Below are 22754 nucleotides of genomic sequence, written 5' to 3'. Positions count from 1 at the left end.
GGGAAAAGGGCTGTACCACTTTTATTGTCTCCCAACACCTCTGGTTTCCCTGCCGCCCCACCCCTGCCTGGGGTAAGGGCATGCGCCTTCCAAGTTGTCCGAGAGCACCTGCCTGGCCTGGTTCGGTCCTCCTAGCTACCTGCAGAGGAATGACTCTGCGTAGGGCCGGGGAGATAGTGGGTACCACTGTCCTCTCCCCTGGCAGATCCTGGGCACTCAAACAGGAAGAGCTGGGCCCTCACCCTCTGCCCCACATTTTCTGGACCTCTGTTAGCACTGTCTGTGGGGCAGGAAAGTGGGGGTCAGAGGTAGGGCAAGGCACAGCACCTGGAGGGAATGCAGGAATGTGGGTGGAGGGTGGGGCATCTCCTAGGTGGAAGAGGAAAGAAATGGGACTAGCTCAGCAGCCCTCTGGTGAGGCTTATGTTAAACTCACTGAGATGGGCAGAAGCCAGCTAAGGAGAGGGCAGGAGGGCTGAGGGACAGGTGTGGGGGAGACTAGGGGCTGGTAGGTGGGAAGGAGAGAAACGGGTACAAATGGGGCATTCAGGAGAGACAAACATGGTCCAGAGACAGGAGGGAGTGAGAAGCCTGGAGAGGAAAGGTCATAGAAAGGTGGGAACAGCTAACCTGAACCAAATGGTTCCTGCTGAGAACACAGGGCTCCCTCCTCTCCCCAACCCTGGGTGTGACCTACCCCCTCCCCCACTGCCAACAGATCCCAGAACCAACTTGACACCCCAAGTCCTGGAAAGCCTCTGGTAGGTGTGTCTCAGCTCACCAGCTCTTAGCGACCCCTTCTGCCTGGCCAGCCAGGCTGCCCCTCTGACCTCTGCCCAGTCAGCTTCACTCACCCTCTACCAGCAGTCGTGTTTCAGCGCTGTCCTGACCGGTCTGGCAGCAATAGATGCCCTGGTCCTCAGGTAGCACGTCACGGATGACCAGGCTGTGGGTAGGGCCGTGGCTGTGCAGCTCGTACTTGTCTCCGGGGCACAGCTCAATCCCCTCCCGTAACCAGCACACGTGGCCCCCCGAACGGGACAGAGTCACCTCCAGCACTGCCCTGCGGCCGACCAGAACCGTCTTCTCGCAAGGGGGGCGGCGGCACATCTGGAGGGGCAGTGCTTGGGGATGGAGGACGAGGGCTTGAGTTAATAGGGACACGCAGGACCCCCTGAGAAGAGACGCATTTTCCCTCCTCGCGACCACCACTCCTGGTTTTAGGTCTCTGTGTCACCAATAGGTTCCCCTGTCCCCCTAATCCAAAGTCTCCTCATCTCCCTCCTACCCAAGGAAATGCACTGCCCTCTGTGAACCACCCGGGCACAGTCCCTCGAGGAAGAGAGGGGAGGGCGTTTTTAGGGCCAGCCGCCAGCCGGCTTGCCAGTCTGGGCCCCAGCTGCTTACCCTCCACCTCCAGCTGCGCCACGGACTGGGCGGGTCCCGCCTGGAAGCGGACCTCACCGGCGTCCTCCGCGCGTAGCTCGCTCAGCACCAGAATATGTTTCTTCTCTGGAGTGGGGGGAGGGAGGCGGGGAGGAGGAGTTAGCTAGGCCTACACCGCCTCTGGGGAGCATTCAGGAATGGGGGTGGCGCCGGAGTAGGTCCCCGGACCGGTTCGGACGCCTCAAATATGAGCTGTTTTGGGCGGAATTGGTAAGTTGAAGGGGAGGAGGAGCGGTCCAGGACCAAAGCCTCAGAGCTTAGGGGCCGGGGAAAGATGATGAGACAGCTCTTTGGGCCGTGGGGCGGGGCCCATCCTAGTTGGAGGCGGGGCTTATCCCAGCAGGGCGGGGCCTGCCTGTCCCGGGGGCGGGGCAGCAAGGGGCCAGAGCTGGTAGAACGTCGGCCAGACCTTCCTGTCGGATGCGGACGCGGCCTCCAGGTCTCAACGGGCGCCCTTTGAGCTCCCAATTCCCAGGGGTCTCGACCTCCGACACAGTGCACTCGAACGTGGCGCCGTCACCTTCGCGGGCGCGCACCGACCGGAGCTGGGAGAGCACTAACACCATGCGCTCTGGGGCGGAGCCAGGGGCGTGAGGCGGGGAGGGTCGGAGGGGGCGGCACCCGACCACGCCCACTCCCCGCCCCTCTGTCTAGAAGTACCAGATCAGTCACTCCCTGGGAAAGTCAGATCCGGGGAACCCACTCCCTCAGCAGTGTCCGGCCGGGGCAGCGCCCGGTACCCACCGCGCACGACCAGGCGCACGGGCCCTGCGTGAGCCGTCCCCACCGCGCAGCTGTAGGACCCAGCGTCCAAAAGGTTGCAGCGCCGCAGCTGGAGAAAGCGGCGCGTGCCGAGGGACTGGAGCTTCAGCCGGGGGCTGGGGATGAGCGGGCACCCGTCCTACGGGCAGGAGTTGTATAGGGTAGGAGTGAACTTAGCTGGGCGGAAGCGGCGGCGCCGTGTTGATGCCAAGAGGTTTCGAGGCTGATTTATGCCCGTCTGTGTCCTCCAGGCTGGGGTCGGACCACCCCGCACCTTTGGGGCAACACCAGGAGCCTCATTGGGGAGGTGTCACCCTTTGGGGACGTGAGGGCTGAAAAGGGGTGCCATAGTCTCTGGGAGCCCGGAGTCATGTACTGATCATACCAGCTATGGGCATGGATTCTGGAATAAGGCAAATCTGGATTCAAATATGAGCTCTGCCCCTGGTCAATAATTGACTCAATTGAACCTCAGTCTCCTAGAGATAACACGGAGACATGACTTATTTCATAGGGTTGTTGCAAAGATTAGCTCATTAAATGTAAAGTGCATGAGGCACTTCTGCTCAGCGAGTATTAATGTTTCTGTTTGGGGAATCATTAATGTTATTGTTAGGATGCTGGGGTAGACTGGGCTAGGGCTGCTGCTCTGACCTTCTCCCAGGTAACATCAGCCAAGGCCTGGGAAAGCTTGCACTCCATCGTAGCCGTGTCTCCCTCAGTCACCTCTAGGTCCTGTGGCCCCCACACAATGGTCACTGGGGCCTCTGGGAGTGGGAGAAGGAGGACACACTTGGGTACAAGGGGTTAGTGGTGGACACACTTAGACAAGGTGGTCATTGTATACTAGTGAGCAGGGGATGTGCTGGGACAAGTGGTCCAAGGGGAACGCTGGTCAGTGGAAAGCACAGCCAGGAAACAAGGGTCAACAGGGCAGGAGTGGCCAGCTAGGGGTCACATTTTAGGGTGGTTAGTGGGGACATACTGAGGGGAACTGGGGCAGAGGTGCCAGAGGAGTCACCCATAGGCAGGCATGGTCACTGGGAGCCACACTTGGCTAGAATGGACAGGTGATACTGGCCAGGGTGGAGCATAATGGAGTCAGAGGAGCATTGGGGGAACCCTAGAGCAGGTGTGGTCAATGGAGAACATACTGGGCTGGAAGCAGAACTGGGGGCACTGAGACAGAGTTGCTAGGGGAGTCACCCTCAGGCAGCCAGTTGTTTGTTGGGACTTGAATGGTCGGAAGGGTACACTCAGACAAGCAGAGGGGGCCACAGCAGGCAGGCATGGTCAGTGGGGTCACATGCAGGGTAGTCAGTGAGGCCACGGTCAGCAGGCAGACAGTAGTGACCACACTGGCACAGGCATGCTCACAGTGGCACAGTCGGTGGTTTGCAGGGACTGAGTCAGTGGGGCTGCACTGGATCAGACTGGCCGGAGAAGTCACACTCTGCTAGGGAGGTCAGTGAGAGTCACAGTGGGACAGGCATGCTCAGCAGGGGCCACACAGGTAGTGGGATCAGTAGAGTAACACCCAGGGTGGTCAGCAGGCAAGTGGCCATCCCGGAGGCCGCACCTCTCACAGTGAGTCTGGCTGCACAGCGCAGGGAATCTGCAGTGAAGGAGATGCATCCCGAGTCTGCCAGGCCCAGGCCACTGAGGACCAGGCCGTGAGTATGGCCTTCTGCATGAAGGTGGCACTTGGGCCCTGGCTGCAGCCGTACTCCACCACGGGCCCACTCTCCAGTCACACCCTCCTGGGACAGCTCTAGCTGGAAGGTGGCGCTGCCCCCCTCAATGACAGTCACATCCTGCAGAGGCTGCAGAACCCTTAGCTGCCTCGCTGGTTGGGGGAGATGGGGAGAGAGGGAGGATGAGGGCTCCAGCTCTGGGCAGGGGTTTCAGAGGGCTCACACACCCTTTGGCCTTGCCTGTACCACCTCTAACACTTAACCTCAGGCCCTACAGAACAAAGTTCGGAACCAGGGTGCAAGGGAAAGGGAGCACAGCAGGCCAGACTTGGTGAGTATATAGGGGCTTATTGGGGTTAGGAGAGGGGATAAGTTGTGGTTAGGGGGTTGAGGAGTCTTGGGGAAGGTTGCTATGACACTGGAAGGAGCACAGAATTTGGAGTCAGACACATTTGGAGTCTAGCTCTGCCACATAATTTGTATGCTGTGTGACCTTTGGCAACTGCTTGGCCTCTCTGGGCCTTAGTTTTCCCATCTGTACAAGGTGAATAGCATTAAGAGATGGGTTTATTGTGATTAAATGAATGAAATAAATTGGAAGAGAGTATGTATCACCACCATCAAGAATTTACCAAGTTCCTTGTGAGCTTTTTCATGTTATCTCAATTAATGCTCCCCAAAACCCTTGAAGTAGGGATTAGGTCCATTTTTAAGAAGAAGTGGTTTCAAGAGATTAAGTAAATTGCACAAAGTCACACAGTTAAAAGAGGGCTCCAGCCTCCAGGGTGGGGCTGCTATTTCCCAAATGGGCCCATGTATCCTTGGGCACATCACTGGGGGTGAAGGATAAACATGGGAAGTCTTTCTGGAGTATGATATTTATGTGTAGAGCAAAGCCAACTTGAACATACAAAATGGAATGCAGAATCCACATGGACTTCTGGGGTAAATAAAAAACATTATAATTTGCTTTGGGCAGGCTGCTGCAGGTCACACTCCTGGAGGCCAGCGGGGGCTGACTAGCCTCAGTGGTGAGGGGCACTTTGGTGGGGACTTGAGGGGCCCTGGGCCAGCCAGAAAAGGCAATGTGTTAGGACAGGATAGGGCACTCACGCCTCACGCTGAGCCTGGCCAGGGTGCGGTCGTGGTGGCTTTCACATCCGTAGGTGCCCTGATCAACTAGCATGACACCGTGGATGAAGAGGCGGTAGATGTGGCCATCCTGGGCCATGGATACGCGAGAGTCATGGGGTAAGGGCTCCCCGCCTCGTACCCAGCGCACAGCACTTGCTGCGCCCACTCGGCCTGTCTCCACTTCGAGGCACACATCCTGGCCTTCTTCTGCCCGCACATCCTGCAGCCGCCGCAGGAACAGCAGTTCCATTTCTGGGGAGGAAGGGGGAAGGGACTATGGTGGGGCCTGGAGGTTGACCCCTTGCTCATGCCACTGGTCTGTCCCTGGACAGAAGGGCAAGGCTGCTAGGGCCAGGGCTGGGAGAATAGGTACAGGGCAGAAAACCATTCCATCCCCATCAGGACCAAACCTCTAACGTGGAGCCGCGCACTTGTAGCTGTGCTCCCTGCTCGGGCGGTCACAGTCCCTGCATCCTCAAGCTGGCAACCTCTCACAGTCAGTGTGCGGCTTGAACCATCCTGGGCCATCTCTAGCTGGGGCCCTGGAGTGACAACAGCCCCATTGCGCAGCCAGGTGACATCGGCGTCTGGTGGGGAGACTTCACACCGGAATGTGGCATCGTCGCCCTCATGGACAGTTAGTGGCGTTAGCTCAGAGACCAGCTTCGCCAGTGGTGGTTCTGGGGGCAGTCAGGCAGTAAGGTGGGCAAAGTGTCTTTCCCTCTTCTTTTCATCCCATGCTAAGGTATATGCTCTCTTGTTACTTAACAGACCTGTCCTGAGGATCTACAGTGTGTCAGCCACAGGGGGTGTCCCAAAGGGTAAGATGCTAACTCTCTGCCATTCCCTCTCAATCCTGGCCTGGCTCTGCACCTCTCTGATGCCCTAATAACAATGAATCATTTGCCATGTACCCTATTTATCTCATGTAATTGCTACAACATCCCTGTAAGTCAAGCACTATCTCCCCATTTCAGAAATGGGGCTCAGAGAGGTTAGGCCACTTGCCAGTCACACAACCCCTGGGAAAGAGAATCCCAGTTGTAGACTGGGTGGGTTGACTCCAGAGCCCCTGCTTTAAACCAGTGGACTATGCCTCATCCTACTGGAGGGCTCCTGAAAAAGGGTGCCCAGAGCCCTCAGCCAGCTAACAGCTTTGCATGCACTAGTTGGAGCAAGAGGCAGTAAGGAGGGGTTTGGTAGTTTAGTGGGGCCCAGAATGGTGCATAGGTGTGGTCCTAGGGGGTGCCAGGGCCCAAAGAGTATTGGGGGTGCATGTTACCTTCCACATGGACGAGGAAGATGCGGCTGTCCTGGGGTGCGTCGCACAGGTACTCCCCAGCATCCCTGCTCCGGGCCCCCTGTACCCGCAGCACCTGCCTTGCCCCAGCCTGCTCCAGCTGCACCCGCCCCTGGCTGGCCAGGCGCTCCCCATCCTTGTACCAGCGCACAGGGCCCCCCGGCCCAGAAAGGTGCACCACCAGCTCTAGGTCCCCGCCTGGGGTGCTGCGAACCCTCGTTTGGGCAGCCTCTGGGGTCACCACCCGCACAGGGGGCTCTGTGGGGTCAGAGTTGGGGGTCACTAGGAGGGAGAGACTCAAGGGCTTCATTCAAGGAGGGTGGTGGTAGGCAAGATGGGGAGAGGTACTGAGAGAGGTGGGCTAGGGACGGAAGAGGTGTGCTGGGGAAGTGGGGAAGCTAAGGGGCCTGAAGGTGCAACTCCCAGGCTTTTTGCACAAGCTATACTCACCAGCCACCTGGACACTGAAGGTACAGCTGGGGCCCCCTGGGCCTGCCCCAGACTGGCAGGTGTAGAGCCCTGCATGAGCAGGGTTTGCAGCCTGGATACAGAGGACGCGGCGAGGTCCCTCAGCTTGGAGTTCCAGGCCCTCTCCCTCCTGCACCGGCCTCCCATTGTGACTCCAGAAAACAAGTGCGCCAGCCCGAGACAATTCACAGCTCAGCACCACCGGTTCCCCAGGGGCCACACAGAGTGGGCCAGGGGCTTCCTCTGGGGCAAGGAACTGGACTGGGGCCTCTGGAGAGAAAGAGGAAGGTGTCAGCTCGGGCTTGCCCCAACCCGCCACCCAGGGCTGGCCGGAAGCACCCACCAGCCAGGCTGACATTGAAGGTGACAGCTTCATCACGAGTCTCGCACACATACTCCCCGGCATCTTCAGGTTGGGCATGGGGCAGGGTTAGGGTGCGAACAGGCCCCTCAGCACCCAGCTGCAGGGTGTCCGATGCTTCCACCTCCAGCCCATCCTTGAACCAGCACACCTGGGACCCGGCAGGGGCCACCTCGCAGCGCAGCTCCACACGCCCTGGAGCACCGAACTGTAGGTCCAGGGAGCGGGCAGCTGGGTGCACAATCCTCTCTGGTGGGGCTGGTGGCCAGACAGAGGGGCACTAGGGCTGACTCAGTCACCAGCCTCTACCCACCTCATCTGCTAGCTTCTCTGCCCTCTTCCCTTGCAGCACTGCACTTGGAACTTCTGGCACCAGCCACAATCCGTGGGTGCCTACTGTGTGCCAGGTGCTGTGCTAAGCCCATTTGCAACTCTTCTCAGCCACTTGCGATACTCTCTACAAAGCGTACTCCTGTAGGCTTCACTTTACAGATAAGGACCTTGGGACTCTTTGGAGGGAAGTGATCTGTCCAAGGTCACATGGACAGAAAGAGGTAGACCCCCACTCCCACCCAGAGCCATCTGACTCCAATGCACACCCTTCCCGACTGTGTCCCCATTTCATACTCCCTTTCCCTGCCTTGCCTCCAATGCACAGAACACCTGAGACAGCATCCATTTTACTTTTCTGGGGTCTGTCCATCCTCACCGGAATGCAGCTCTAAGACAAGATATTTTCTCTTATTGGCTCACTACTCTAGTCCTCAGCATCCAGAATAGGGCCAAGTACATAGCAGGTGCTCAATAAGTACTTGTTGAATGAACGAACGCTCCTAATTGCTGGCTCTCTCCACCAGGCCTCCAGTCACTGTCCCAGCCTGATCTGGGCAAGCCAGAGCTCTGTGAAGGCTGAGACTGAGGGAGCTGGGGAAGGGCGGCGGGCAGAAGGAACAGGCTGTGAGCAGCAGCTGGGGGACCCCAGGATGTGGGAAAGGGGGGTTGGGTCCCTCAGCCTCCTGCCTCTCTAGCTCCCCAGAGACTGCCCACCTATGACAGTGACAGTGAAGAAGGCTGAGTCATCCCCGGCGTCACACACGAACTCGCCCCCGTCCTCAGGCTGGGCAGCGGGCAGCACCAGGCGGTGGTGCAGCCCATCATTCTCCAGCACCAGGGCCTCGCTCTCCTCCACCTCTAGCCCATCCTTGTACCAGCGCACGGGGGCGTCCTCCCGAGACAGCTCACACATCAGCACCACACACTGCAAGCTCACGGCGATCAAGGTCACCTCATCCTGGGGGTATATGATGCGTACCGGAGGCTCTGTTGAGGGGGACAACCACAGACTGTCACAATGTCACCTTTAGCCTCCCTGGAGCCACCTGGTACCATGAAGTTCCTGTCACCCACAATAATAAGAGCAATAGGATAATAACAATGAGGAAAAATAGGTCTGTAATCTGCTCTTTGAAATTCCCAGGGCCAGAGGTGTGACAGAATCCAGAATGCTTTGGATTCCAGAAATGGTGCATATTTATCCTATCACATACCTATGCCCCCACTGGGCAAAATAATTAACCACATTGACATTTCTGCAGTGTAACACAGATGTATTCACTCCTAGCAGGATAATTAAAGCATAGAAATGGTTTCACAGCTGCTAATTCAGGTTTCACAAAAACGACTTTGAATATCAAACTACAAAAAGCCTTTTGATTTGGATTTTTTTGGATTTTGTAGTTGTGGATAAGCGATCATGGATCTGTAATAGCAAATACTTATATGCCATTTCCTAAGGTTCCAGGAACCATCCTAAGCACTTTACATGTTGAACCCTCACAGCAATTCTAGGAGGTAGGTATTATTTTATCCCAGTTTTCCAGATGAGAAAATTAAGGCACAGAATGATTATGCAACTTCCTTAAGGCCACCAGCAGATACACCTACTCTAGGGCAGGAGGAAAAACCACTCTGTTAAAGGGAGACTCCGAATCTGCACGTAGTGGTAGGGATTCCAAGCCAAGGCCTGCAGGAATTCAGTAATGATTTTTGCATCTGTGCATAAGAGTTGCCAACACCTGTCTGACAGTTCCCCAAGGAGGCTAAATGCTGACTGGGGGAGTTCATTTCCAACTGTTGCAAAGTTGTCATATATCCACAAGGGAGCTATGTCGACATTGGAGGTGACCAGTGCACTGAGCCCAGGCCTGCCCACGCACCTGCGCACCCTGGAGGTGTCCCAGAATCTTTGTTTCCAGGACACATTAGCCCACCTTCAGCATTCAGCCCCCTTATGGCTAGGCTGGGGAACTGCTAGCTTCCCGGTCTTAAGTTTTTGCAGAGGTGTGCATGGGCAGATGTGGACAGACTTGCTTGCCAGCACACAGCCCTCTGCCTCTGCAATCCACCTCCCTAAATGGACTTGTTAAGAATCTAGAGGACACAGGCTGGTTCTCTGGGGCCCAGCAAGGCTGGAATATTACAGAGTGTGGCTGCCTGAGGGGTGGGGGAGTTGACGGGGACCGTGGGGTGAGGACAGGGTGCTGTGATGGGGCTGGGGTGTCTGTACAGCTTTGGGGTCTCAGCTTAGCATCAGACTTGATTCTCTTTGGTCCACAGCCAAGTTGATGCTTGTGTGAGGTTCCCCATGAAGAATCTGGTGTTCTGTGGGGAGGCCAAGTGTAGGCTGAAATGTGTGTGGCTGTGGCCATTATGTCTGGCTTGGGCTTGGGGTGGGAGAGGTTGGGGATTCACTACAGAAAGGCCTTTTTGGTTTTGTGGGCTTGTGTGTGCCAGGATGCACTATCTGGAGTACAGGGAGCCGGGGTGGAAGGGGTTCTGGGGTGGGGTTGGGGGCCTAGGTAGCCCCAGGTCTGGGGTGTCAATTCCTAGGACAGGGCAGGGAAGAGAGCAACGAGACTGTGCCAGAAGCAGGATCATTGCTCCAGTACAGTCACTGGGGTTCTTCTGTGCCTCCCAGAGCTGCCTAGGCCCTAAGATGCCCCAATACCCCACAAGCCCACACATACACCCCAGGATTGGTGCTGTGGGCTTCAGCCCCCAGGTGTCCAGCACAGAACCGCCATCACTTCCATAGTCATCATCCTGTGTGTTTCCCACTTTGACCATTCTCCCTGTACCTTCAGCCAAACCCACTTAGTTAATTAGCCCCGTGCTCCAAGTATCTGGTTTGAAGGCATTTCCTGCCTGCAGACCAGGTTAGCAGCCTCCAGCTTGGACTCCCACTTGCGCCCTATCACAACACTCAACATCCCACACTCCAGATGCTGTAATGTGTCTGGCTTTCCTGCCAGGCTGTGCACTCCTGGAGGGGAAGTGTGTCTGTCTGCGTGCTGCCAGGTATCCGGAGCTCAGCCCAGGGCAGGCTCCTGCAGGTGGCATGGTGACTTTCTCTGAGGCCCTTCCTGACTCTCTTGTTTGACATTCTTGAGCCCTCTGCCCTTAACAGCACTTGTCACAAGGTGTCACTGTTATATTTATTTGTGTGTTTATTGATTTAACACAGGGGTCGCAAACTCAAAAGCCCACAGGGGCCAGGTAGGTAGGGTCAGTGGCTGAAGCAGTGTGGGGAGAGGCAAAAAGGAATGGCAGAGAGGGAGGGACAGAGGAATGTGGGCCCCGTAATATGGGGCAGCTGCTACTCAGTGCCAGCTGTTCGTCGCCATGGGGGGAAGCGGGACCAGAGTCGCCGGGTCTTCGGCTTTTTCAAGAGGACGCATAACTCCGGATTGTTATTTGGACTGTCCTGACTTTGGTAAGACTCTGCAGACCAAACAAAACACATCTGTGGGCTGGATGGGGCCCTAAGGACTGCCCGTTTGCGACCCCTGGTTAACACCTGCCTCCCCAGCTAGACTGGCAGCATTTGGAGAATAGGGACCACGTGTCCATCATGCACTAATTACCCGCGACACCTGGCCTGGCACCCAAAGCATTGAAAGTACTCAGTAAAGGAGCTGGTGGAGCGTATCTGTTCCCAGCCTCAGGTGCCGGGGAGGAGCCTACTTAATAGAATAGGGGCCCTGGGTAGGGAGCCCTGGTACATGCACCCACAGCCCCTCCTTCCTCCTCCCTCCTCCCCAGCATGCTAGCTAGTGGGTATGCGGCCAGCTCCCCTAAGGGCTCAGGACTGTCCTTTGGTGACCCTGGGTAGCCGGGGTGGGCCCACACCTGTGACAGTGACAGTGAAGGAGGCTGACTCGTCATCGATTTCACACAAGTACTCGCCGGAGTCCTCGAGCTGGACAGCAGGTAACACTAAGCGGCGGACAGTGTCCTCCTTCTGCAGGAGCAACGCCGGGCTCTCCAGCACCTCTTCCCCATCCTTGGTCCAGCGCACTTCGGCCCAGGGCCGGCACAACTCACAGGTCAGCACCACGCGCTCCAGGCGCACAGCGGCCACATACACCTTGCCGCTGGGGTACACGATCCACGAGGAGACATCTGGAGGATAGGGATGGCCACAGCTGGGTGTCAGTGCACCCTGCTGCTCTCCGATCCATGCCTGTTCTCTAGTCCTGGAGAGTGGCCCCATGGACTGTGTGTCCCAGCTGCTTGGACAGTTACACACAGCTGGAGACACAACCACAGCCCCCAAAGCACATCAGGGGCACAGCAGCACAGGGGGACCATGGTGTCAGCCTCACCTATAGAAATGTTCCACATTCTCTGGGTTGGGACAGGAATGGGATGAAGGGTGGGACTGGGAAGAGGAGGGTTGGGTGCCGACAGAACTGGGTCTTCCACAGGCCTCTGAGATCTTCTGATTCCTCTAGTGCTTGGGTCCACTCGCTCTAGACCCTGCCCTGCAGAACTGCCATTCCTGAAGGTTCCCCAGGAGCAGGCAGGACCTTCTTGTCATGCATCCTGCCTTGACCAGTGCATTTAGAACAATGCATTTCCTGTGGGGGACTGAACCTCAGGGTACAGACTGTGGGTGGGGGGAGAAGGGGGTCATGGGATCAACTGAGGCGGGGAAGTAGGGCCTGGGAATACTGGCCCAGCATGAGAGTGCGGCAGCTGCACGGCCAGGGGCAGAGAGCACCTTCCCGACCCATGGGCCCACCCGGCCCCCACCTGTGATGGTGACAGTGAAGCAGGCACGCTCATCTCCAGCGACGCACTGAAACTCGCCCCCATCTGGAGGCTGGGCAGTGGGCAGCACCAGGCGGTGGCGGGGCCCTTCGTCTTCCAGCACCACGAAGTCATTCTCCTCCACCTCCTGCCCATCCTTGTACCAGTGCACAGGGGCGTCCTCTCGGTCTACCTCACACGTCAGCATGACACACTCAGAGGTTATGGCGTGCACAAACACATGCTCCTGGGGATCCAGGATGTGCACTGGGGGATCTGGCAGGGAGCAGACGTGGAGTCACACAGACACCCCACACATGGGAGACAGGAGCCCGTGCTAGCTGCTTGGCCAGGAGATAGTCTCCTTCCAGGAGGAGGAGGGGGAAGGCCATGTTGTCTAGAGGGCTCTGGGGCAATGACATTGGATACCAATGGCATAGCAGGTGAGGACTGACAGGAGATCATGACACCTGAGTGCTCTATGGGTACCCAGAGGAGTAGAGGTGGCTGCGTGGGGACAGAGAGGGAGGGAGGCACAGAGAGCCTTTGAGCTGAGAAAAGGTCACTATGCAGGCTACATCAAGGCCACGCTTACTGCTGCTTTTATAAGGAAGCCCCCAGTGTGCTGGTCCCAGAACACGTGGGAGGTAGGCACGACTTGGCAGTGCCACAGTGGGACAGTCACTCCCTACAGGTAGGGCGTTTCCTGTTACTGAGTGAGTGCAGGCAGCTGCTAAAAGATCACCTGGCGATGGGGTTGAAACAGGATCCCTATTCAAAGGGAGAAGGTGAGCTCTATCACTGTTTCCTGAGCTGCCCTGCCCTCCCGGAGTGGACCCTCAGGCTCTGTCCTAGATATCCTGGCTTTGGAGGTATTGGGGGGGGCCTGGGCATCTGCATTTATAACAAGCTTCCAGGGTGGTTATGCAGCAGCCAGTACATGGACTGGCTTCTGAGAACCATGGCACCACTACACTGAAAAGCTTCCCTTTGGCCCTGGCCACCTGGGGAGTGGGATAAGCACACACCTGGGTGTGAACTCAGCTATGGTGTTTGCTGGCTGCATGATAATGGACAGGTACATAACCTCTCTGAACCTCGGTTTCTTCATCTGTGAAGTGGTGCTACGTTGCCCCTTATCTGGTTGTGAAGATTACATAAAATAATATATATTTGAAGTATCTAGAATGGTATTACTTGGCTTATGGTAGGTACCCAAAGACTGTTAGCTCCCATCTCTCCTTCCCTGAAGTAAATTTAGTTTCCTGACCCTACCCTCTGCAGAGGGTACGTATGGGGCAAGTATACCAGGCGGTGGCACAGCCCTTCGTCGTCCAGCACCACGTGCATGGGACAATTAACGAGCAAGTAGAGAGTGATCGAATACATGTCCCCTAGCCCACTAGGCCCTCCCTGGAAGAGACCCCCACCATAAGCAGGCAGGGTTTGCACAGCCCCCAGGGCCAGCCTCGGCTGAAGGGACCCAGGTCACCATGATTCCTGACCTCGGACAGTGACACTGAAGAAGGCCGAGATCCCTTCTGTTCTGCACTCAAACTCGCCACTGTCCTGGACTTCGGCTGCAGGCAGGATCAGGCGGTGTTTGCGTCCATCCATCTTCACCACCAGTGACTCGCTCTCCTCTACCTTCTGCCCATCCTTGTACCAGCTTGCCGGGAAGTCCACCCGCGAGAGCTCACAGATTAGTACCACCGGCTCTGAGGTTGTAAAGGTCAACACCACCTTGTCCTGGGGACTCAGGATGTGCACGGGGCTCTCTGCGTGGGAGAAGCATGGTCACAGGCAGCGTCCTCATCATGCTCTGCCTGGGGTAAGCAGCCCCTCCTGGTGCAGGAGGGTGGGCACTTCAGGCCAGACAGCTGCTGTCGATGGACTTGTTGGAGTTAAAAAAGAAAGTAACTTGGGGCTTACACACCAACTCTTAAGAGCAGCAGTTTTCGTGTGCAGAAGTTCCTAGGGAGCCTACTAAAAATGCAGATTCTTAGACACATTCCTACCCCCACCCCACCCCCACCTGGGAAATGTGCAAGGGCCAGGGAATCTGCATTATAAACTAGCCCTCAGGGCAACTCTGATATAGGTGATCCCAGGTCACATTTTGAAAATCTTCACTGGCTGCTGGTTATTTCTCACCTTGCCCCCGTCCTGGGATGCTGACAGCCAAATGCCTCAAGACGCTATGCTTGGGTGCCAAGGAGTTCCTTCATTGGCTTTATAAACTCCAGCAATGGTGAGATGGCAAGTGCCAGCAGGTTCCCTGAACTATCAGATGCCCACCAAAAGCTGTCCTCAGGGATGCCGCATTCCCTTCCAACTGTGTTAATTCTCCATGTAAAGTGATTAGGATTGTGCCTCACAGCAAGGAAGTTGCTCTGACAAAGTGTTAGCAATTACATGAGAGGGCAGGAAACAATCAGGGACTAGGGGCCAGGGTCCATGTCCCTGAGATGACAAACATGATAGGATTCTATAAACCACAAAATGCTCCAGAAAATTTGGATATGATGCTGATGAGCATAACAAGGGGTCCCCTGTACATTACATATGGGTTGAAATCTTTCTGGACCACCGAGCCCTCTACCTGAGCCCACTATGATGCTCCGTACTCTTCCTGCCCAGGTGTGAGAAATGGGAACAGAATCTGCCTCGTTTTGCCAATAGTACTTCTGTATCTTGACCCTCCCTATGTGCCCACCAGCTGGTCCCCGCCACCACCAACCTTGGATGGTGAGGGCAGCTGAGTCCTGCACCCCGGGGCAGCTGAAGCCGACCAGGGCCCCACTGTCCTGGTGCTTAACGGCTTGCAGGATGAGTCTGTGCTGCAGGCCCTTCTGCTCCATACGGTATCGCAGGGCTCCAGGGCCCATCTGGCCCTCTGGCTCATTACTCTTGAGCTCTTCCCCATTAAGGAACCAGGTGCCCTGGATGATGGTGGAGAGATCGAGGGAGAAAACAGCATCTTCCCCATTGTATACCTGCACATCCTCCAGACCTGACACCAGGCGAGCTGTGGGCACTGAGATGGGGACAGAGTGCAGCCATCAGAATCACAAGGTAGGCAAGTGGTGGGTGTGTAAGAGGACAGGGAGAGTGTGACTTGGGGTTACAGACACTGATGGACAGGATGGCTCTGGAAGGGCCAACTTACCAAGGTGAGCAGACCCATGGAACACAACGTGGGGACTGCGGCCATGTTCACTGACTGTGCAGACGCGGAAGCGGTAGTCACCCTCGGAGGGCACACAGTCTCCCGGCACCTCCACAGCTCCAGCCTTCTCAATGCTGAAGCACTGGACCCAGTCTTCCGAGCCCAACTCCTGCCGCTCCAGCCGGTAGATGAAGGGGGTCTCAGGAGCTGGCTCAGGAGGCTTCCAGGTAAGCAGGACAGTGTTCTTGTGGCCCTTAAACATCTCTGCCAACACGGGGGGTCCCGGGGGGCTGTGCTTGATGCCTGAGACAAAGGCAGGATTTGCATTCCAGCATGCTCCAACCTCCCACAGGGCCTCCCAATTAAGTCTGCTTTGACAACCCAGGCTCTGGCACCTGGTCACCCTCCTGCCCTGGCCCTCCTGTTGGACCCTTGAGGAATTGTCCCAGGGGCTTTCCTGCCCTCACATTTGACTCTGAGCAGAGTGGTGGTACGGGAGTTGCCCAGGCTAAAGGTGACCTCGCCGGCATCTTCTCGGGTGACCGCTGGAAGGACCAGAGCATGCATGTGACCCGAGCTGCTCTGGCATGTGGTAGGCAACTCCTCCCCATCACGGCTCCAGTGTCCCTGGACATCAGCCTCTCGTGTCTCCACCAGCAGCACAGCATTCTCTCCCTCCAGGACATCAAGCTTCCGGGGCAGCCGCTTCAGGATGGGCCCTGAGACATAGACAGAAATCCCTCAGTCCAGGGGTCTGGGCACCAGCCTGCCTTGGCCTCAGCCTCCTCCTACTGGCCAGCCAACCTTTGACTGTCACATTGGCCACGGTGCGCACCCGGCCCCGCATCTCGCACAGGTAGACACCGTCGTCATCCGCCTTCAGCCTGTGGATGACGAGGCGCCGCACTGCGCCCTCCTCTATCTGCTCATACTTGCGGCAGGGGAGCAGCCGCTGGTCCTCACGGAACCAGGCCGTGGGGATGCGTGAGTTGGGTACTTTACACTCCAGCACGGCAATTCCATGCTCCCGGCCCTCCACATCTTGCAGGGGCCTTGTGAAGCGGAGGCGGGGCTCTGTGGAGAGGGGAGAGACAAGAGAAGGCTCTGGTCAGACCAGGAGGACTCCCTTGCACCACTGACCACCTAACCCACATTAGCCTATACTGTTTGTATTTCTCCCAGAGCAAGCAGGCATTTGGAATCACAGAGAAACCACCAGAAGGGAAGTCAGGTGGCCTAAATTCTCATCTGACCCTGACACTCAGTAGCCACATCATCTTGAGCAAGGCCATTTCAGTCATCCTGGGCCTCAGTCTCTTATATTAAAGTAGGGAAAAGGATGGAAGGGCTTGGAGCACATCTCATTTTCTAGCTATTCTCCGAGGCACTGCACAAATTCTGTAAGGGTCTGAGTTGAATTTCATTTTTAAATCATTTTAACCATTTTTAAAACTGCATTTTATGAAAAGAAAGCATGATGATGGGAACGAACAGTGGGTTAACTTGGCTGCTGGAGAAGCACATTTGTTCTCCAGCTCTGGGAAGCTCTGCCTTCTTGCTGGGCTTTTCTTTCCTGATAGTGTTAAGAGCTCAGTGTGGCCCAGCGAGTTTGTACACATCAAACCGTACCACTGCAGCACAGGTGCCCCATGCTTGACTGCATGCCAGGCAGGGCTAGGGAGATTAGCCAACTTTTTTTTCCTTGAGGGAAAAAGCTGGGCAATAATTAGTAAAGGTAAAATACCGTGTTATGATGCACTCCTATTATGGAGAACTTCAGCTTCCAGTGAGAGTTTGGGTGTTTCCCCCCCTGAAATTTTCTGTTTCTGAGCAACATTAAGCACTTATCAGATACTGCTGGGGACTCAACTTTGAAATATAAATTTCCTCTCCTTCACCTCCCTCTTCTTCCAAACATGGAGAACAGTTTAATGAAAGGGCATTTTTCCATCCTCAAATTTACCTTTGGCATGCCTCCGGAATTCTTATGCCTGTGTCCAGGCCCTTCATGGGGCTTATAGATTAAACCCAGCTATGACTGCAGCCTCTACTTACAATGTGAATTGAATAAAATAGCTTCCTTGGTGTTACTGATTTGCTTTATAAAAATTGGCTTTATATAAATCTGGAGTTAGAAATTTACACCCACAAAATGTTCCTTTCATCATTCTTATATAGTGGGGCCCCAGTCGCGATTATCCATTGGGGGGAGGGGAAATCGAATAACAGAAAACTATTGAGCCAAAGAGTTCCCTCTCCGTTTGTACAATAATCACTCCTTAAAGCCCTTTTCAAAGTGTGGTTTTCCACCATCTGCCTCAGAATCACTTGGGGAGTTTGCTAAAAAGTTCCTGGGTGTGTGCAGACCTACTAAATCGGAATCCTTGGTGGGGTGAGAGGCGGGCAGGATGTGGAATTTTAGTGTTCTGCCTCCCCCACCCCTTACCGCTGGGCGCTGAGCGATGGGAGCTGGGTCATATGGGGAGGTGGAGCAAGGAGGGCCTCGGAGGGCACAGGAGGCCCCTTCCCAGGCCCCTGCCGCCCTTGGGCCCCGCAGTACCTTTGACATGCAGCTGCACAGCACTGAGCGTCTGGCCCGCCGAGTTGCGCGCCGCGCACACGTAGAGCCCGCGGTCCTTGGCCTGGCAGTAGAGCACCTTGAGCACAAAGCCGCCGTCGCGGTCGCGGTACATGAGGCGGCGGCGATCGGGGAGCAGCAGGCGGCTCTCCCAGTGCCATTCGATCTCGGGCTCGGGCTTGCCCATCACGTAGCAGCGGAACTTGGCGTGCTTGCCCTCGTTCACCCAGAAGGTCTTGGGCGCGCACTTGAGCGGCTCCACCACGGGCTTGGAGGCCTCGTCGGGGTCACAGGGAGGGCTTTCGGGGGGCTGGTTCACCTGGAGCAGCGCGCCGGCCTGCGTGTGGCCGTGCGCGTTGCGCGCGTGGCATACGTAGACGCCCGAGTCGGGCAACCGCGCCGCCAGGATGCGCAGCGCCAGGCTCGCTCCCGGGCCGCCCTCGGCGCGGCCCGGCTCGAGAGCGAAGTGACTGCTGTCCCACACTTCGTCCAGGGCCATCCCATCCTTCTCCCAGTACAGGATGGGCGCCGGGAGGCCCCCCACCTGGCACGTCAGCACCACCTCCGCCCCCCGCAGCACCCACTGGGACTGAGGCCCTGTTAGGAATACCGGGGCGCCCTCCCCGGCCCCAGGTGGGGGCAGCGGGCGCTCAGCGGGCTGGGGCTCGGGCTCAGGGGCCAGCGGCTCCAGCACGGTGACGGCGGCTGCCGCGTAGGCCTCTCCGGCCGCGTTGCGAGCGCGACACACGTAGACCCCCGCGTCGGTGGGCAGCGCGCTGCTCAGCAGCAGGCCGTGCTCGGCGCCGTCCGCCGGGAAGCTCAGTCGCTCCGAGGCCGCCAGCTGCTGCCCGCCCTTCTCCCACACGACAGTGGGAGGCGGCTCCCCCAGGACCACGCACTTGAGCTCGGCCTCACCGCCACTTACCACCCGCACGGGCCGCGGGAAGCGCAGGAAGCACGGGGGGCTCCCCTGATCCCCCGAGCCTGCCTTCATCGCGGCGGCTGCGGACGGCCTGCGGGGCGCGGGGGACAGGCGAGCGGCGGACGCGCAGAGGCCGGGAGCGGCAGCAGGAACCTGGGAGGCGGGGCGCGTCTGGGGACTCGGCGCGGGGACCCGCGGAGCTCCCCTCCTTACCCTCCGCCCGGAGCTGCAGCTCTGCGGCGGCAAGATTCCCGGGCCTGGAGCCCAGAGCTCAGGGGGCAGTCCTTCCTGTTTGCCTTTACAACGAGGGGCCCCACAGCCTCCCCTGCCCGCGGCCTGGCTTCCTGCTCCTGAGAGCCTCCCTTCCCAGCCCCCTCCCACAGCCTGGGCCTCTTTCCCCTCCTCCCTCCCGCCTCCAGCCTCCAGGTTCCCAACCGACCGCCAGGCTTGGGCCTGAGTGGCAGAGGCGCCTGCAGCTGCCAATCCCCAAAATATTCTCTGATGACACAGCTGGAGGACAAGGGCCTAGAGTGGCTCCTCCAAGCTAAGTATAGAGCAGGCGGGACCACCTGCCCCGTTCCCTAGCCCCAGTTCTAGTCCCAGCCTCAGCGCATCCCCCATGACTGGCCCAGCAGCTGCTAGGTTGAAAGGGGCCCCAGAAGGTCTGAGGGGTAGGCGCATTCTGTCTTCCTGACAAATAGCACTTTTAGGAGCTGGCAGACCCCAGCTCCCAGGCTCCTATCCCACCTGTTGTCACCTTTGTGCTGCATGCTGGGATGTGACTCACACTGTGTGTGTGTGTGTGTGTGTGTGTGTGTGTGTGTGTGTGTGTGTGTGTGTGTGTGTGTGTGTGTGTGTGTGTGTGTGTGTGTGTGTGTCTGTCTGTCTATGGAAAGGGGTTGTATCTGTGGGTCAGGTCGTGTGTGTGTGTGTGTCTATGGAAAGGGGTTGTATCTGTGGGTCAGGTCACTTGGGGTAAAAACCCTCCCTGGCCTCTCCCCTCCCCCAGATTCCTGGCGGGAGTGGGAGATAAGGCTCAGGGCCACAGACGTGTGCGTCAGAGATAGGAGGTCTCAATGCCATGGGCAGGGGCAACTCGGTCTGCAGGGCGTGGGAAGGACTGGGGAAGACTGGGGTGAGCAGGGTAGAAGAGGGCGGGTGGTGGGATGGGGAGGGGAGAGTGGGGAGGCGCTGGGCAGACTCTGACAGAAGGGGCACAGGCCGGGTGTGGGTTCACTGTCGGCAGGCCCAGGTGAGCTATGATGCCCCAGCTGCCACTGCTGCTCTTCTTGCTGCTGACCTTACAGGGTGGGCATGGCTGCCATGGGCCAGACCTGGACCGGGAACTTGTTCTGGCCAAGGTGAGGGCCCTGTTCCTGGATGTCTTGGGGCCCCCAGCAGTGACTGGGGAAGGTGGGGATCCTGGACGCAGGCGTCTGCTCCGAAGACATGCCCAGGGGGCCCTCCTGCGCAGGAGCTCTGAGCCCGAGGAAGAGGATGTCTCCCAGGCCATCCTTTTCCCTGTTACAGGTAACAAGGGTGGGGAACGGCAGGGAGACTTTGAGAAGCAGCTTGGTTAAGCATGGGCTTGGGAGGCTGGCAGATCTGGGTTTGAATCCCAACCTGTGACTCAATTGGCTCTTTGCAACAATGGACGAGTTAATAAACTTCTCTGAGCATCTGTCTCACCTCTAAGATGGACAGTAATGCCTACTGCTCAGGATCAAGTGAGATGGCGTATCTAAAGTGCATGGCTCATAGGAGGCGTTTGGGAGGCAGTTGTCTGGGAAACCAGGTGTCTGTGGGTATGGGCCCCTTTCTGCCACCTTTCCTTCTTTCTCTGGTCCTGCTGCATGCTCCAAATCTTGTTTCAAAAGCCGAAGTAGCTGAGACTTGAGAAGGTATCAGGAATATAGGAGAAAAATTAATTGGGAAACTCCTGGAAAATATGTCTACCTTCTCTTGAATTCCCTTCTCATATCCTTACGTCCCCATGTTCCACTGACAGAACAAGTCAAGCTCTTGTCTGGGTGGACTTTGTTTTAATCTGGCCCACCTTTCCCTTAAAGGGACATTGTTTCCCTCTGCCTCAGCAAAGTGAGTAAACATAGGGCTTTGGGATCAGGCAGAACCCTAGCCTGGACACTTAGTAGTTAAATGTCACTTCACTTTTCTAACCCTCAGTTCCCTTATCTACAAAATGGGTCGATTATTGTGAGGTTCATAATGAAATAACCCATGTAACAGTATTGCTCCAATCGCCAGTCCTTCAACTGACACTGGTCGGTGGTTGTTTGGTATAATCTATGTACCTGTCATTGAAAGGATACCAACTGCCCTGCCCTCTATCCTGAGTTATATTCTTTCCTCTCCTTCCTCCATCTTCTTTTTGGTGTTAATCTTTTTAAAGTGGAATTATTTTAAATAATTTATCATGCAATATTTCTGACATTAAAAAGATATATAAAGTAATATAACAAATGCCTATGTACACACCATTCAAGGTACCATTTCACATTATCAGAGGAACAGAAATTCAAGTCTAATAATTTTAAGTGATGTTGAAGGTAGAGCGTTACACATTGCTGATGGGAATATTACTTGGTAAAACCACTTCAGCGAGAAGTTGGCAACTTCTTGTATTTTTAAAGTCCTTTAATGATAAAATAATAAATGGGGAGCCTCTTGACAGTTCCCTCAAGGCTTCAGGGAGGCCCCAAGTCTGGCAGAGCACTTGGCAGGCTCATGAATGACAGCATCTCCATTTTGAAGAGGAGTTATCCCAGGTCCTGCCAGTCAAGGCTGCCCTCGCTCCCCTCTCTGTCTCTTGCAGGTGTCACCTGTGAGGAAGAGCCAGCTGCTGGAGAGCTGTCCCAGGAGGCGGAGGAGGGCCTCTTCAAGTACATGTTCTGGCCGTCCCAGCACACGCTCAGCCGCCAGGTGACTTCGGCCCAGCTGTGGTTCCATACAGGACTGGACAGGCAGGCCACAGCAGCCTCTAATAGTTCTGGGCCCCTGGTGGGCCTGCTGGCACTATCATCCAGGGGTCCCAAGACTGTGCCCATGTCACTGGGCCAGGCACCCCCTCGCTGGGCTGTGCTGCACCTGGCCACCTCTGCTCTCCCTCTGCTAACCCACCCCATCCTGGTGCTACTGTTGCGCTGCCCTCTCTGTTCCTGCTCAGCCCAGCCTGAGACCACACCCTTTCTGGTGGCCCACACACGGGCCAAGCTGCCCAGTGGAGGGGAGAGAGCCCGACGCTCGGCTTCCCCACTGCCCTGGCCTTGGTCTCCCGCTGCGCTGCGCCTGCTCCAGAGGCCTCCAGAGGACCCCGCTGTCCATGCTGACTGCCACAGGGCAGCTCTCAACATCTCCTTCCAGGAGCTGGGCTGGGACCAGTGGATCGTGCACCCACCCAGCTTCATCTTCCACTATTGTCATGGAGGCTGTGGGCTGTCTACTCCACCAGACCTGCCCCTGCCAGTCCATGGGGCTCCCCCTACTCCTATCCAGCCCCTTTCTTTGGTGCCGGGGGCCCAGCCCTGCTGTGCTGCTCTGCCGGGGACTATGAGGCCCCTCCATGTCCGCACCACCTCAGATGGAGGTTACTCTTTCAAATATGAGACAGTGCCCAACCTTCTCACGCAGCACTGTGCCTGCATCTAAGGGAGTCGTGCTGGTGGCCAGGTCCCCGCCATCAACAACTGGGAGCAAGGGTAGGGTTTGGAAAACATGGTTCCCACTTTTCTGCCTGAGGTCTCCCCTCCCCACCCCACCCCACCCCATCCCGTGGGTAACACGACAATAAACAATAGTGCAGAAGACTTGA

General features: G+C 56.7%; 2 protein-coding genes across 11 annotated transcripts in view; one reads left to right on the top strand and one right to left on the bottom strand.

Annotated features, from left to right (window-relative positions):
* OBSL1 (obscurin like cytoskeletal adaptor 1) overlaps nt 1-19166 on the bottom strand; it is a 25812-nt gene extending 6646 nt beyond the window's left edge. The window contains exons 1-21 of one of the 9 annotated variants that reach the window (XM_037015853.2): nt 17986-19166; nt 16230-16499; nt 15893-16144; nt 15426-15728; nt 14997-15293; nt 13762-14034; nt 12260-12532; nt 11354-11626; nt 8213-8485; nt 7148-7423; nt 6787-7074; nt 6319-6594; nt 5447-5716; nt 5016-5288; nt 3788-4054; nt 2863-2975; nt 2191-2347; nt 1856-2017; nt 1408-1512; nt 855-1124; nt 5-369 (exon numbers count right to left, since the gene is read on the bottom strand). In XM_037015853.2, the coding sequence (XP_036871748.2) occupies nt 239-369; nt 855-1124; nt 1408-1512; nt 1856-2017; nt 2191-2347; nt 2863-2975; nt 3788-4054; nt 5016-5288; nt 5447-5716; nt 6319-6594; nt 6787-7074; nt 7148-7423; nt 8213-8485; nt 11354-11626; nt 12260-12532; nt 13762-14034; nt 14997-15293; nt 15426-15728; nt 15893-16144; nt 16230-16499; nt 17986-18997 (5814 nt within the window). In that variant the 5' untranslated portion in view covers nt 18998-19166 and the 3' untranslated portion in view covers nt 5-238. Of the gene's footprint in view, nt 1-4; nt 370-846; nt 1125-1407; nt 1513-1855; nt 2018-2106; nt 2348-2862; nt 2976-3787; nt 4055-5015; nt 5289-5446; nt 5717-6318; nt 6595-6786; nt 7075-7147; nt 7424-8212; nt 8486-10653; nt 10946-11353; nt 11627-12259; nt 12533-13761; nt 14035-14996; nt 15294-15425; nt 15729-15892; nt 16145-16229; nt 16500-17985 lie in introns of those variants that run through there. The other 8 variants (XM_017659363.3, XM_037015854.2, XM_017659302.3 and 5 more) reach the window with 8 other exon arrangements.
* INHA (inhibin subunit alpha) lies at nt 18499-22754 on the top strand. Of its 2 annotated transcripts, XM_037015858.2 has the most exons (4): nt 18499-18636; nt 19345-20060; nt 20233-20455; nt 21759-22754. In XM_037015858.2, exons 2-4 carry the CDS (start codon nt 20007-20009, stop codon nt 22589-22591), a joined length of 1110 nt encoding a protein of 369 aa, XP_036871753.2. In that variant the 5' UTR covers nt 18499-18636; nt 19345-20006; the 3' UTR covers nt 22592-22754. The 2 variants fall into 2 exon arrangements, with proteins under 2 accessions (XP_036871753.2, XP_017515286.3); XM_017659797.3 differs by lacking the exons at nt 18499-18636; nt 19345-20060 and having other exon boundaries at nt 20089-20455.

This window comes from Manis javanica, chromosome 12, assembly GCF_040802235.1.
Source record: "Manis javanica isolate MJ-LG chromosome 12, MJ_LKY, whole genome shotgun sequence".
In the NCBI taxonomy this organism is placed as follows: Eukaryota; Metazoa; Chordata; class Mammalia; order Pholidota; family Manidae; genus Manis; species Manis javanica.
The sequence above is the reverse complement of the archived record's forward strand: the minus strand, read 5'-3'. Positions and strand labels throughout refer to the sequence as shown.